Below are 14,756 nucleotides of genomic sequence, written 5' to 3'. Positions count from 1 at the left end.
GCGTAATTAAACCTTCGTTTGCCAGGCCCCCTGAGATCAGGATATGACTTCATAAGCCAAAGCAAAAGGGGATAGGCAGGGTCCCTAGAATAAGGGTACATCTACACTACCCGCCGGATCGGCGGGTAGTGATCGATCTATCAGGGATTGATTTATCGCGTCTAACGTAGACACGATAAAATCGATCCCCAATCGCTCTGCCGCCGACTCCGGAACTCCACCACGGCGAGAGGCGGAAACGGAGTCGACGGGGGAGCAGCAGCGGTCGACTCACCGCCGTCCTCACGGCCAGGTAAGTTGACCTAAGATACGCCGACTTCAGCTACACTATTCGCGTAGCTGAAGTTCCGTATCTTAGGTCGACCACCCCCACTAGTGTACACCTAGCCTAACAGTGGGACAGTAACTCCATTTATGACAATGTCATTTGGTGGAAACAGCATCCCAGCCTGACCATGGAGGTAGACTCCCAATCAGCGGAAAACCCTAGTATCATGAACTTTTCCAGTACAGCCCATGCTGGCATCCATAAATCAGCTTCTATGGTCCACAAGGGCCTGCATATCAATGGGGTAGTATCCTTCACTTCAAAGTATCCCTTGGGGGAGGGATAGCTCAGTGGCTTGAGCATTGGCCTGCTAAACCCAGGGTTGTGAGTTCAATCCTTGAGGGGGCCACTTGGGGATCTGGGGCAAAATCAGTACTTGGTCCTGCTAGTGAAGGCAGGGGGCTGGACTCTATGACCTTTCAAGGTCCCTTCCAGTTCTAGGAGATGGGATATCTCCATTAATTTCTAATTTCACAGTTTACATACTCACATGCTCCTTCAGGAGGGCAAACTATGGGTACATAAGTTCCATAAACGTCCCCAGCGTAGTTTGGAAACCGCATTCTCTCAAAACTAGCAGTTACTTCAGAGATATTGTTTATGCCCACCACCTTTGGTTAAATCACATGTTTCTGAGGCAACCACTTTACCCACAGCTGTCTTTCTAATACCAAAATGGATAGCAACAGACTTGTAGTAGTCTGGGGCAGACAGCTTCCTGATGGTTATAGCCCCCTGCTTCTGGACAGGCAAGGCAGCCTTCATGCATCTGTCGTGACGCTGGAGAGCTGTGGTAAGCTACTCACATGGCTCCAGAAATGTAGCTTTCTGCCTGAGAAAGCTCTGGACCACTTCAGGTCATACCAGGTTTGCATGACAATGTGATCCCAAAAGTTTGTGCTTGTGGACCTGCTCCAGAAGTGCTGGTGTACGTAGGGGGTATCAGCAGCTATACCAGGAGTCACGAGCAGCATCAGCCACATCGAGTTTGCCATGTCTGCATACTCCTCCTTCTCCAAAAGATGACTTCAGTAGGGTCATAAAACACCACCTAAATGTCCACCAGTGTCTCACAGATGCTCTGTCCATATCCTGACAACCAAGACAAGTTCTTCAAATGGTGACTCTTCCATGTTGCTGAGTGTGTGCAGACCCAAAAGACAGCATGGCAGAATATGTTGGCAGGCTGTGACAACTTCCTGCGAGGTGTGGGGTAGACAGTCAAGTTTTCCCACACTGCACCACAAACAAAGGGCTAAAGCAGCTACAGCTGAGGAGGGTACTAGGAAGCTCAGGATAGGCTGGTTTGACTCAGGTCTGTGTAATGCAGTGTCAACGCTCAAGCGTGGGTGAGAGACCTGGGTTCAGAAATTCTAAACCTAGGGTCAATATTTAGTGTGGACACTCAAGCTCAGGCTTGCAATCACTGAACTAGTGGGCTTGAGTCCCTCTGACCCTTAGCTGACATTGCGGAATAGACATCCACTCAGTCTTGCAAAACCTGACAAGTTTCTCCCAGGTATTCCCAGCATGAAAGTTTAAATTGCAAGAATGTCAATTTCTCTAAATGCTTCAAATTTGATACATTTTTAGAATCTGCACACACAATCTTAAAAAACACTTTAATAATTTAAAATTCTATTGGAGCTTTATAGGAATAATAAATTATTATTCCCCATTTAAAGAGGACATTTCACGGTAATTTTTTTTAAGTTCACCCTACAGAATAAATGACAATCTTTTGTCTAAGACAAAAAGCAGAGATTTTCTTGCCTGTGGCCATTCAAGACTCCATAGCATTTTTGGAGGAGCAAGTTGTTTCATCAAAATACTGTGGCAATGTCTTCTTCAATTTCAACTGCTATGCTACCTTTAACTTCCTGTCCTAAACTTTACAGTGTTTCACAGTGCACAGCAACACTGTAACCTTTTACTACAGGGATGACTAGGTTTCAAATAGATAGTGTGATCCCTAGGTATAGTTCGTAAAACATTTTGGGATCCTTCAGCATGATAGGCATGAATACAATATTTATTGTATTTAAAAGTCACGTTTCTAAGCAAGTTATCAAACTGAAAATACTTAAGTAGACCTACTCAAGTTGTACAGTGATTTGTTTTTGTTGCATTTTTAAGTCACTGATCTTTGATTTTATTAGTAGCAATGCACATTCTTTAAGAAACAAACCAGTTTCCTTCTGTGACATTAAGGCTATAGCTACAGCCGTGCCACTAAAAGTCATGCAGTGTAGCCACAGTTTGGCGGCTCTCCTGCCAACAAAAAACTTCCACCCCCAAAAGAGTGGTGTTCGCATTGTCGGCAGGAGAGTACTCCTGCCGACAACGCACTATTCACACTGGCGCTTGTCGTGGCAAAACTTTTGTCTTTGGGGGGGGGGGGGGGCTAACACCTCTGAAAGACAAAAGTTTTGTCATTCAATTGCCAGTGTAGACATAGGTAAGTTGAACTCTGCAGTAAGACTATCTACATTTCCTGCAACTGAGCACAACCTCAAGGCATCTCTCTAACCTATCAAATACTGGGACAACCTCATTTATTCCAATTGAAAAGTTGGGATGGGTGCGTACTAAGTAATAAATATTCTAATTAATGAGCTTAGTCCACTCCATCCAAACACCACATGCCTGAACTAGGGTTCTAGTTCTGTGACTAAAAGGACTTGCTTTATGCTAATGCCTGATACTACCTGACTAGCTAGGCCAGGGGTCTCAAACTCAAATGACCATGAGGGCCACATGAGGACTAGTACATTGGCCCGCGGGCCGCATTACTGACACCTCCCCTCCCCTGCCGCCCTCGGCCCCGCCCCCACTCCACCCCTTCCAAGAGGCCCAGCCCCTGCCCCGCCTCTTCCCACCCCTTCCCTGCCCCCATTCCAACCCCTTCCCCGAAATCCCCAACCCAACTCTGCCCCCTCCCTGCCCCCAGGGGGTGCAGGAGGGGTGTGGGGTGTGGTGGGGGCTCAGGGCAGGGAGTTGGGGTGTGGGGTGCAGGAGGGGTGAGGGGTACAGCAAGGGGTCAGGGTGCAGGGTGCGGCACGGGGCTCAGGGCAGGGGGTTGGGGTGCAAGGGGTGCAGGGTGCAGCAGGGGGATCAGGGCAGTGGGTTGGGGTGCAAGAGGAGTGCAGGGTGTGGCAGGGGGTTCAGGGCAGGGGGTCAGGGTGCTGGGTGCAGCAGGGGGCTCAGGGCAGGGGTCAGGGTGCAGGGGGGTGCAGGGTACGGCAGGGGGTCGGGGTGCAGGAGGGGTGCGGCATGGGGCTCAGGGCAGTGGGTTGGGATGCAGGAGGGGTGCGGGGTGAGGCAGGGGGTCGGGGTGCAGGAGGGGTGCAGGGTATGGCAGGGGGTCGGGGTGCAGGGTGCGGCAGGGGGCTCAGGGCAGGGGGTTCGGCTGCAGGAGGGGCTCGGGGGGCAGGATCTGGCCCGGCGCATACCAGGGGCAGGGCAGGCTCCCTGCCTGCCTGTCTGCCCTGCCCCCGCAAGAGGCTGGAACGTGGGGAAGGGGGGGGGGGCGGAAGGGCTGTGTGTGGCTGTTGCTTGAGGTACTGCCGCCAGCAGCTCCCATTGGCCGCGGTTCCCCGTTCCCGGCCAATGGGAGCTGCTGGGGGCGCTGCCTGAAGCAACAGCCACACACAGCCCCTCCGCCCCCCCTTCCCCATGTTCCAGCCTCTTCCCGGAGCTGCGCAGGGCAGGGCAGGCAGGATGCCCTGCTCCTGGTGCACGTCCGGCCGGAGCCGCTCTGGTAAACACTGGGGAAGGGCGGGGGGGCTGCGAGGGGCTCGCGGGCCGCAGAAAATCACCCCGCGGGCCGCAGAAAATCACCCCGCGGGCCGCGTATTTGAGACTCCTGAGCTAGGCCTTTATGCCAGCAACAGAAATCATGATCAGTGCACTACAGGGCTAAACACTTTAGCCTGCCCTAACCCCAGTTTTATGTCAACATTCACTAATCTGAAGACTGGTACTCACTGTCACAAAGGGAACATTTATGCTGCAGATCTGCATGCAGTCTATATAGATTTATACCCAATCCCATCATTCTACATCCTGCCTGCCATTTCTATGAAACAACAGCTACAAGCACATGGCCCATTTAACTCAATGCTCCCCTCACTTCACATACATAAAATAGAAAACATAACAGAGAGACAGATAAACCCAATAGAGATGACACCTGGAAAGTAATCAGACCACAAAAGTCAGACAGCATTTCTCTGACAGAAGGAAGGTCAGACTTATCCACAGCACATTCCAACCAGCATTTTTACAGGGATCTGAGGAAGTTAGGTGCCTATTCCCCATTGAATTAGACACCTAACCCCCTTAGACTCTCTTAAAAATCCTAGCTTCTAGCTTTGCACATTTTTGGTCTTCCAGGAAAGCCTACAGTTTTCATCCATTTTAAATGGGTTCTGAAAGGTTGGGGGGATTTCTAGCCACATTATAAGATTCAGCAGTGATGCCATCTCTTCTGTTTTCAGACTTCCAAACCTGGCAATATAGGTTAAAGATTTCATATCTTCTCCAAGTGTCCATTCATTTATTTATTTGGCAGAGGTTCTCAAATAAGCGTGTTAAGGGACCTTCACTAGTTATTCTAAACCAACAATTCGTAGGAGGCAAGTCAACGGAACTGACCTATGTTGACAAGATAATAGTCGCATCCCTCTGCAAAGTAAATGCTATAAACAATAACCTTTGCAAGCCAGAAGAAAACATTCCAAACCAGGGACTTATAGTTAGGGCTACGATTTGTGTCACGGAGGTCATGGAATCCGTGACTTCCAGAGACCTCCGTGACTTGAGCTGCTGGGCAGAGGCAGGGGTGCCCTGCTGCTCCCAGATGGCAGGGCTCCTGGGCACTTCCGGGGGCTGCCCCGCAAATCCCGGCCCCCCACTGGCACCCCGTAGCATGGAGACACCGCAGACGGCGGGGGTTCCCTGGAGCATGGAGCCGCCATGGGTGGAGGAGGAACCCCAAAGCTCTGAGCCAACGCAAGCGGCAGGGTTGCGCTGGAGCTCCAAGTCACTGCAGGTGGCAGGAGTGCCCCAAGCTTGGAGCCACCAGCGGTGGGGGGACCTTGCAGCTCCGAGCCAGGCCCCCCTGGTGGTGTAGGGAGTATGAAGCTCCCCATTTTGTCATGCATATTTTTGGTAAAAGTCACGGACAGGTCACTGGCTTCTATGAATTTTTCTTTATTGCCCGTGACTTTTACTAAAAATATGCGTGACAAAATCTTAGCCTTACTTATAGTAAGTGATTGCCTTCCTTTTAGATCTATATTTCAAAAAGTGCATAGATCCGCAGTCCCATCTTTCTGCACTAAAACCTCTAAGCCCTACAGCATTTATACCTTCAACTATGTCTTAATATATACTAGCTAATTTTTACAGTGTTTTACAACTGCACTTGTATACTTCCTAGGTGCAGAACCCACCTAGATAGATAGATAGATAACCAGTTCAACTGTTCACAAACTTTATTGGTTCATGTATCACATAAAACATCTTGGGTTTTTAGACAGTGAATCAAAAGCATCCATTATTAATTTATATTGGTCATGTTACTCAAATTATAGAAAACAATGAAATATGTCAAATGATGTTTTGATATATTTTGATATGCCGCTAAATTAAGTTCATGGCTTGATTTTTTAATTTGTCTAATTTAAATTTGAAATTCCTGCTTAATTCTAATCTGGATTATTGTTGAACATGAGCCAAAATTTACTTTGTTTACTTTTTACAAAGTTTAAAATCAAGAAAAATATTAAACATTTTGAATAGCTCAGAGAAAAATTTAAAAGTGCCATTAATGAGAAGGGTGTGCTTGCTTCACAGAATATACAGTAGTTGCTATGTTAGGTGAGATACTAATAAGTTTGTCAGAGGTCCAGTTCTACACTGAGGTTTGTCCTATACTTGTTTTTAATCTCAATCGGTGGGGGTGGGGGGGGGGGGGAAATGCTTGCACAGATACCTAGTGCTGAAGGGCATCAAAAAATCCCAAAATTCTGTCAGGTATCAGACTAAAGTCCTCTCTTCTTCTTAACCACAAGTTACTGAGCAGCACTTCGTTAAATTCAAAATTGAGTGCCCCACCCTATGACAGTTTAATCATCTCTTCCTTTTCCTTGACAGGAAGCCATCTGGACTGATTTCTATTGACAATAAATCCCCGATTCTTACCTGGGCACCAGGAAACTTCAGCTCCAATTCACCCTTGTTCCAAGGCTTCAGGTTCCCAGATCCCCTCTTCAGTTCCCTCTGAGCCAGGGAGCTCTGTCAGTCCCACTGCAGGCCCTAGCCTCAAGGGACAGTCTTTCCCACAGGTCTCCTCCTGCCCTGGTTATTGGACTGAATTCCTTCCCCCTTCATAAAAGCCCTCCTTCATGGAGCTGTGCTGTGATTCAAATATGCTTCCCCAGCCCACCAGTGTCCAAGCTCCAGCCCTAGATCATAGAGGCTACTGTGAACTTTGGACTCTCATACTGGGTCCCTCTCCCTTCTCCTTAGAGCTGGGCTATGATTCAGACAGGCTCCCCCAGCACACCAATAAGAACATAAGAACGGCCATACTGGGTCAGACCAATGGTCCAGCTAGCCCACTATCCTGTCATCTGACAGTGGCCGGTGCCAGATGCTTCAGAGGGAATGAACAGAAGAGGGCAATTATCAAGTGATGTATTCCCTGTTGTCCAGTCGCAGCATCTGGCAGTCACAGGCTTAGGAACACCCAGAGCCTGGCTAACCGCCACTGATGGACCTATCCTCCACAAACTTATCTATTTCTTTTTTTAACCTAGTTATACTTTTGACCTTCACAACATCCCCTTGCAACGAGTTCCACAGATTGACTATGGGTTGTTTGGAGAAGTACTTCCTGTTTGTTTTAAAACTGCTCCCTGTCAATTTCATTAGGTGACCCCCAGTTCTTGTGTTACATGAAGGAGTAAATAACACTTCCTTATTCACTTTCTCCATGCCATTCATGATTGTATAGAACTCTATCACATCCCCCCTTGGTTGTCTCTTTTCCAAGCTGAACAGTCCCTGTCTTTTTAATCTCTTCTCTTATGGAAGCTGTTCCATACCCCCCCATCATATGTTTTGCCCTTCTCTGTACCTTTTCCAATTCTAACATACATTTTTTTTAGCTGGGGCGACCAGAACTGCACACTGTATTCAAAGTGTGGGTGTACTATGGCTTTATATAACGGCATTATAATATTTTTTGTCTTATTATCTATCCCTTTCCTAATGGCTTCCAACATTCCGTTAGCTTTTTTGACTGCTGCTGCACATTGAGCGGAGGTTTTCAGAGAACTATCTACAATGACTCAAAGATCTCTTTCTAATTCAGCTAATTCAGACCCCATCATTTTGTATGTATAGTTGGGATTATGTTTTCCAACATGCATTACTTTGCACTATCTCCCTTCTGCTTCTGGTTCCCATCCCAAGGAGCCTCCCTCCTGACTCAATGCTCCCCTGCAATTCTCCTCTCCAGGCTCTCCTCCTGAGCCTCAACTACCCACTGGATGTTACGTTAAGGAAGTATCTACCTGATTAACAGATGGTGCCAGTCCATTGCTCTCTTCAACACCTGTTTCCTTAAAGAATCAGGTCACGGAACAGGGGTTGGCTAGCCCCAGGTTCCACCTCTTTAAAGGGGACAGAACACCCTGTTACAGGTTTCCAGTTGCAACAAATTCACATACCACAATTAGGGAACCCCTGCACTAGCTTTAGGATCACATCTCATCATGTCACATAGGCCCATCAATGGCTATTAGCCAGGATGGGCAGGAATGGTGTCCCTAGCCTCTGTTTGCCAGAAGCTGGGAATGAACGACAGGGGATGGATCACTTGATGATTACCTGTTCTGTTCATTCCCTCTGGGGGACCTGGAACTGGCCACTGTCGGAAGACAGGATACTGGGCTAGATGGACCTTTGGTCTGACCCATAGGGCCATTCTTATGTTCTTATTCATTTTTGTAAGCTCTGCATGACCTTCCTTGAAATGTTAATGTTTCACTCATTTAACCCAGCCTCTTGGCCCTGCTTTACACTGCCACTATCATGCACTCACAACAGGGAGATGTTTGCTATGCTAGATTTAGCACACACTACCCTATGAGAAAACAAACAGTTTTTTCTTTATGGTCCTATCAGAGGATCTCTCTTTGGTTGCTAAGAAACTACAATTTTATTCATTATAAATCATTTAAAGCAGCTCAGCAGATGCAGATTTAGTAGGCGGACAGAGACATTCCATTTTACCAGGAGCACCTCACATGCTGCATAGGACATTAAATGCCTCAGAAGCTCCTTGAGATACAAAAATTCAGAAAGCAGCTGTGATTTAAAGCTATGGTTCTTGACATTGCAGACTGTATTTATCTGAAGACACTGGCCTTTCCATTGACTGTTTAAATAATATTTCCACTGCATGAACAGGTTATGCTATTAAGAACAGGTTCAAAAGGGCCATCAGAGATTTTAAGTGGAGTAATTGATCCAAGGCATCATGTTTTCACATAGCTATTAACACAAATATACTTTTTAAATTATATAGTTATATCTTGGCAGAGAGTATTTAAAGTGGTAACTGCTGAACTCAGCCTCCTCCCCCCCCCCGTGCCCTGCTCCGCTCCCCAGCCTCCCCCCTCCCCCGCTCCCCAGACCCCCCTCTTCCTCCTGCCCTGCTCTGCTCCCCAGCCCCCCTCCTCCTCTCCCCAGCCCCCCCATACCGTGCTCCGCGCCCCAGCCCTCCTCCTCCCTCATTCCCCTCCTCCCCCGTGCCCTACCCTGCTCCCCCGCCCCCCCCCTGCCCTGCTCCTCCTGCCCTGCTTCCCAGCCGGCCCGCCCCTCCTCCTCCCTCCTGCCCTGCTCCGCTCCCCAGCCCCCCACCCTGCTCCCCTCCCACTCACCGTTCTGCGCTGCGGCGGGACCCGAGATGAGGCTGGCGGCGGCCAGCAACAGGCAGAGCGCGAGGGGGAGCGACCCGGAACCCGACATCCTCCTCTCAGGCCGGACACAGCGCGACACGGCCCGGGGCGGGAGGAGAGGCGACAACGAGAAGCGAAAAGGGATCGACTCCGTCCTTCTGCCTCCGACCTCCTACCGCAGCGCCAAGCCTCGCGAGATTTCGGAACGGGAGGGAGCGAAGCTCCACCCACAGAGCTGCCTGCTCACGTGACGGGGTCTGGGAGACAGTGACTTGTGTCACGTGACAGCACGGGCACCTAACCTGCTCGGCCACCCTGCTGCAGCCCCTTAGTGCCACCTCCCCTCCCACAGCTCAGAGCCCCCCATCCTTCCTACAGCCCCTTAATGCCTCCTCTCCTCCCCAGCTCAGCCCCCTCTCCCTGCTGCAGCCCTTACTGCCACCTCCCCTCCCCCAGCTCAGAGCCCCCATCCTTGCTACAGCCCCTTAGTGCCTCCTCCCCAGCTCAGCCCCCTCTCCCTGCCGCACCCCCTAACTGCCACCTCCCCTTCCCAGCTCAGCCCCCTCTCCCTGCTGCAGCCCTTACTGCCACCTCCCCTCCCCCAGCTCAGAGCCCCCCTCCCTGCTGCAGCCCTTACTGCCACCTCCCCTCCCCCAGCTCAGAGCCCCCATCCCTGCTACATCCCCTTAGTGCCTCCTCCCCTCCCCGAGCTCAAAGCCCCCCCCCCCATCATAAGAACAGCCCTACTGGGTCAGACCAAAGGTCCATCTAGCCCAGTATCCTGTCTACAGACAGTGGCCAATACCAGGTACTCCAGAGGCAGTGGACCAACAGGCAATGATCAAGTGATCTCTCTCTTGCCATCCATCTCCATCCTCTGACAAACAGAGGCTAGGGACACCATTCCTTACCCATCCTGGCTAATAGCCATTAATGGACTTAACCACCATGAATTTATCCAGTTCTCTTTTAAACGCTGTTATAGTCCTAGCCTTCACAACCTCCTCAGGCAAGGAGTTCCACAAGTTGATTGTGCGCTGCATGAAGAAGAACTTCCTTGTATTTGTTTTAAACCTGCTGCCTATTAATTTCATTTGGTAACCCCTAGTTCTTGTATTATGGGAATAAGTAAATAACTTTTCTTTATCCACTTTTCCACATCACTCATGATTTTATATACCTCTATCATATCCCCCCTTAGTCTCCTCTTTTCCAAGCTGAAGAGTCCTAGCCTCTTTAATCTCTCCTCATATGGGACCTGTTCCAAACCCCTAATCATTTTAGTTGCCCTTTTCTGAACCTTTTCTAGTGCCAGTATATCTTTTTTGAGATGAGGAGACCACATCTGTATGCAGTATTTGAGATGTGGGCGTACCATTGATTTATATAAGGGCAATAATATATTCTCAGTCTTATTCTCTATTCCCTTTTTAATGATCCCTAACATCCTGTTTGCTTTTTTGACCGCCTCTGCACACTGCGCGGACATCTTCAGAGAACTATCCACGATGACTCCAAGATCCTTTTCCTGACTTGTTGTAGCTAAATTAGCCCCCATCATATTGTATGTATAGTTGAGGTTATTTTTTCCAATGTGCATTACTTTACATTTATCCACATTAAATTTCATTTGCCATTTTGTTGCCCAAACACTTAGTTTTGTGAGATCTTTTTGAAGTTCATCACAGTCTGCTTTGGTCTTAATTATCTTGAGCAGTTTAGTATCATCTGCAAACTTTGCCACCTCACTGTTTACTCCTTTCTCCAGATCATTTATAAATAAGGTGAATAGGATTGGTCCGAGGACTGACCCTTGGGGAACACTGTGACAGTGTACCCCATAAGGCTTTATGGTGAGGGGGTGCTTATAAATGTATGTATGACATAACTGGAATATGTTTTGTGCTGCCTGTGCCAGGTAACATATCTCCGTAAAGGTTATGGTCTGCTATATCTATTCATCCTATTTGTACATATATATATCATTTTCTACTTGAGGTTAAGAATATGGGCTGTATGCTTGCTTGGTTTCTAAGTAAGCTTTGGGAGGCATTTGGTCAGCTTCTTTAGGAAGGAATTCACCAGGTTAAGTACCTGATCAGGAAACACTTGGAGAACAATGCATCTTGGAATGCTCCAATCCACATGAGAAGTCTTCCTGGAGACATGCAAGATACCATGTGGACAATGGCGTCGGCCTGTAAAGACTGAGTCATGCAGGGGCAGGTGACTTGCCCAGGTGACCCCAAAACTCCATCTTGGAGCTGGACTTTGCATAGGAGGGAGGTCTCCACCCACAAGAGAGAGTCTATTTAAACCTGTGGGAGACCCCTCCATTTTTGTCTTCAGCTGGCTAAAGAAGGAGCCTCTCCACCCCCCCAGGATACTTGGAGGAAACTAAAACAAAGGACAGTAACTACAGGGGTTGTGAGAGATTGCTGGACCCAGGCTAAAAGGAGATTAGCCTGTAAAAGGGAGCATTCTGGAACTGGTGAGGAACTTATCTGTATTTAGTTTGATTAGACATAGATTTGCGCATTTTATTTTATTTTACTTGGTGACTTACTTTGTTCTGTCTGTTACTACTTGGAACCACTTAAATCCTACTGTCTGTATTTAATAAAATCACTTTTTATTTAGTAATTTACTCAGAGTATGTATTAATACCTGGGGGAGCAAACAACTGTGCATACCTCTCTATCAGTGTTATAGAGGGCGAACAATTTATCAGTTTACTCTGCATAAGCTTTATGCAGGGTAAAACGGATTTATCTGGGTTTAGACCCCATTGGGAGTTGGGCATCTGAGTGCTAAAGACAAGCACACTTCTATGAGCTGTTTTCAGGTAAACTTGCAGCTTTGGGACAAGTGATTCAGACCCTGGGTTTGTGTCTGGAGCCAGACGGGAGTGTCTGGTTCAGCAAGACAGGGTGCTGGAGTCCTGAGCTGGCAGGGAAAACAGGAGCAGAGGTAGTCTTTGCACATTAGGTGGCAGCTCCCAAGGGGGTTTCTGTGATCCAACCCGTCACAAACACCACTAGTTACCCCTCTCCATTCTGAGAACTTACCATTAATTCCTACCCTTTGTTCCCAGTCTTTTAACCAGTTCTCAGTCCATGAAAGGACCTTCCCTTTTATCCCATGACAACTTACTTTACTTAAGAGCCTTTGGTGAGGGACCTTGTCAAAGGCTTTCTGGAAATCTAAGTACACTATGTCCACTGGATCCCCCTTGTCCACATGTTTGTTGACCCCTTCAAAGAACTCTAATAGATTAGTAAGACACAATTTCCCTTTACAGAAACCATGTTGACTTTTGCTCAACAGTTTATGTTTTTCTATGTGTCTGACAATTTTATTCTTAACTATTGTTTCGACTAATTTGCCCGGTACCGACATTAGACTTACCGGTCTGTAATTGCCGGGATCACCTCTAGAGCCCTTTTTAAATATTGGCGTTACATTAGCTAACTTCCAGTCATTGGGTACAGAAGCCGATTTAAAGGACAGGTTACAAACCTTAGTTAATAGTTCCGCAACTTCACATTTGAGTTCTTTCAGAACTCTTGGGTGAATGCCATCTGGTCCCGGTGACTTGTTAATGTTAAGTTTATCAATTAATTCCAAAACCTCCTCTAGTGACACTTCAATCTGTGACGGTTCCTCAGATTTGTCACCTACAAAAGTCGGCTCAGGTTTGGGAATCTCCCTAACATCCTCAGCCGTGAAGACTGAAGCAAAGAATCCATTTAGTTTCTCCGCAATGACTTTATCGTCTTTAAGCGCTCCTTTTGTATCTCGAGCGCTCCTTTTGTATCTCCTTTTGTATCCCCATCCCTGCTGCAGCCCCTTAATGCCACCTCCCCTCCTGGCCGCTCAGATCCCCCCATCCCTGCTGCAGCCTCTTACTTGGCCCCTCCCTTCGCCCTCCCCCACTGGCCCACTCAGAGCCCCCCATCCCTACTGCAGCCCCTTATTGCTATCTCCCCTCCGCCTCCCACCTGGTCAGAGCCCCGATCCCTGCTGCAGCCCCTTAGTGCCCCCACTTCCTCCCCCAGCTCAGAGCCCCCCAACCCTGCTACAGCCCCTTAGTGCCACCTCCCCCAGCTCAGAGCCCCCCAACCCTGCTGCAGCCCCTTAGTGCCACCTCCCCTCTGCCTCCCCCTTCCGCCCATTCAGAGCCCCCCCGATCACTGCTGCAAACCCTTACTTGCCACCTCCCCTCCCCCTCTCTCAGAGCCCCCCTCCCCATCTCTGCTTCAGCCTGTTAGCGCCACCCCCCCCCTTAAAGCCTGCTGAGTATTATTATAATCATCATGGTGCCTGGGAACCCCAGCCAGGGACCAGGACCCCATTGTGTTACATGTTATACAAATACAGTCAAACCCCGCAATAAGGCGCCCTGCCATAACGCAAAATCGCATATAACGCGATCACAATTTGGCCCCCCTTTAAGACACACAGTAATACAGTACTGTATGTACTGTACCAGTGGTCCCCAACGCCATGATGGCTCCCGGGACATTGATGTGCCCCCACCTAGTGCCAGGCAGGGGAGAGAAGCTGCGGTCCCGCGCCTGCCGGGGACAGTGAGCACCGGCGCCCCCAGCCCTGGAGCTCTCTGTCCCCGGCAGGCGCAGGGCCGCGGCTCCTCTCCGGCTTCAAGAGGAGCTGTGGTCCCGCGCCTGCCGGGGACAGAGAGCTCCAGGGCTGCGGGTGCCGGTGCTCTCTGTCCCCGGCAGGCGCGGGGCCGCAGCTTCACTTGAAGCCAGAGAGGAGCCGTGGCCCCGCACCTGCCGGGGATAGAGAGCACCGGCGCCCGCAGCCCTGGAGCTCTCTGTCCCCGGCAGGTGCGGGGCCGCGGCTTCTCTCCAAGCCAGAGAGGAGCCGCGGCCCCGCGCCTGCAGGGGACAGAGAGCACCGGCGCCCGCAGCCCTGGAGCTCTCTCTCCCTGGCAGGCGCGGGGCCGCGGCTCCTCTTGAAGCCGGAGAGAAGCCGTGGCCCCGCACCTGCCCGGGACAGAGAACAACAGGGCTGCCGGTGCTCACTGTCCCCGGCAGGCGCGGGGCCGCAGCTTCTCTCCCCTGCTAGGCACTAGGCGGCACACATCAATGCACCGCCTTGGGGACCACTGACGGGCTTGAAACCCCGCTATACCGCAACCCCGCATTTAGCGCGATGTAATTTTTTGGACCCCAAACATTACGGTATAGCGGGGTTTCACTGTACAGGACAAAAGGATGCACAAACAGCAGGAGTGTGCTGGTAAACATGGCTGTGAAATCTTTCAGTGCTTTGTAAAGCACTGAGAGATTTCTGGATGAAAGGCCCTAGGGAAATGCAGAGCAGAAACAGTGGGATCCCTTGGGGCATAGCACTCCCCATTTCTGTACGTAAAGGAGTGCATGGCACTGCTCCCAGTCCCAGATCCATGGAAAAACCTCTGCAGGGGCAGG

The 14,756-nt window shown here is 49.6% G+C and overlaps 1 protein-coding gene across 1 annotated transcript in view; it reads right to left on the bottom strand.

The window, feature by feature from the left end:
• Positions 1–9,478, bottom strand: part of NPTN (neuroplastin) — a 103,595-nt gene extending 94,117 nt beyond the window's left edge. The window contains exon 1 of the mRNA XM_065411630.1: positions 9,283–9,478. Coding sequence (XP_065267702.1) covers positions 9,283–9,370 — 88 coding nt within the window. The 5' untranslated portion in view covers positions 9,371–9,478. The remainder of the gene's footprint in view (positions 1–9,282) is intronic.
• Between the last annotated feature and the right edge of the window lie 5,278 nt (positions 9,479–14,756).

This window comes from Emys orbicularis, chromosome 10, assembly GCF_028017835.1.
Source record: "Emys orbicularis isolate rEmyOrb1 chromosome 10, rEmyOrb1.hap1, whole genome shotgun sequence".
NCBI classification, from domain to species: domain Eukaryota; kingdom Metazoa; phylum Chordata; order Testudines; family Emydidae; genus Emys; species Emys orbicularis.
This window is presented reverse-complemented; position numbering and strand designations above follow the sequence as displayed.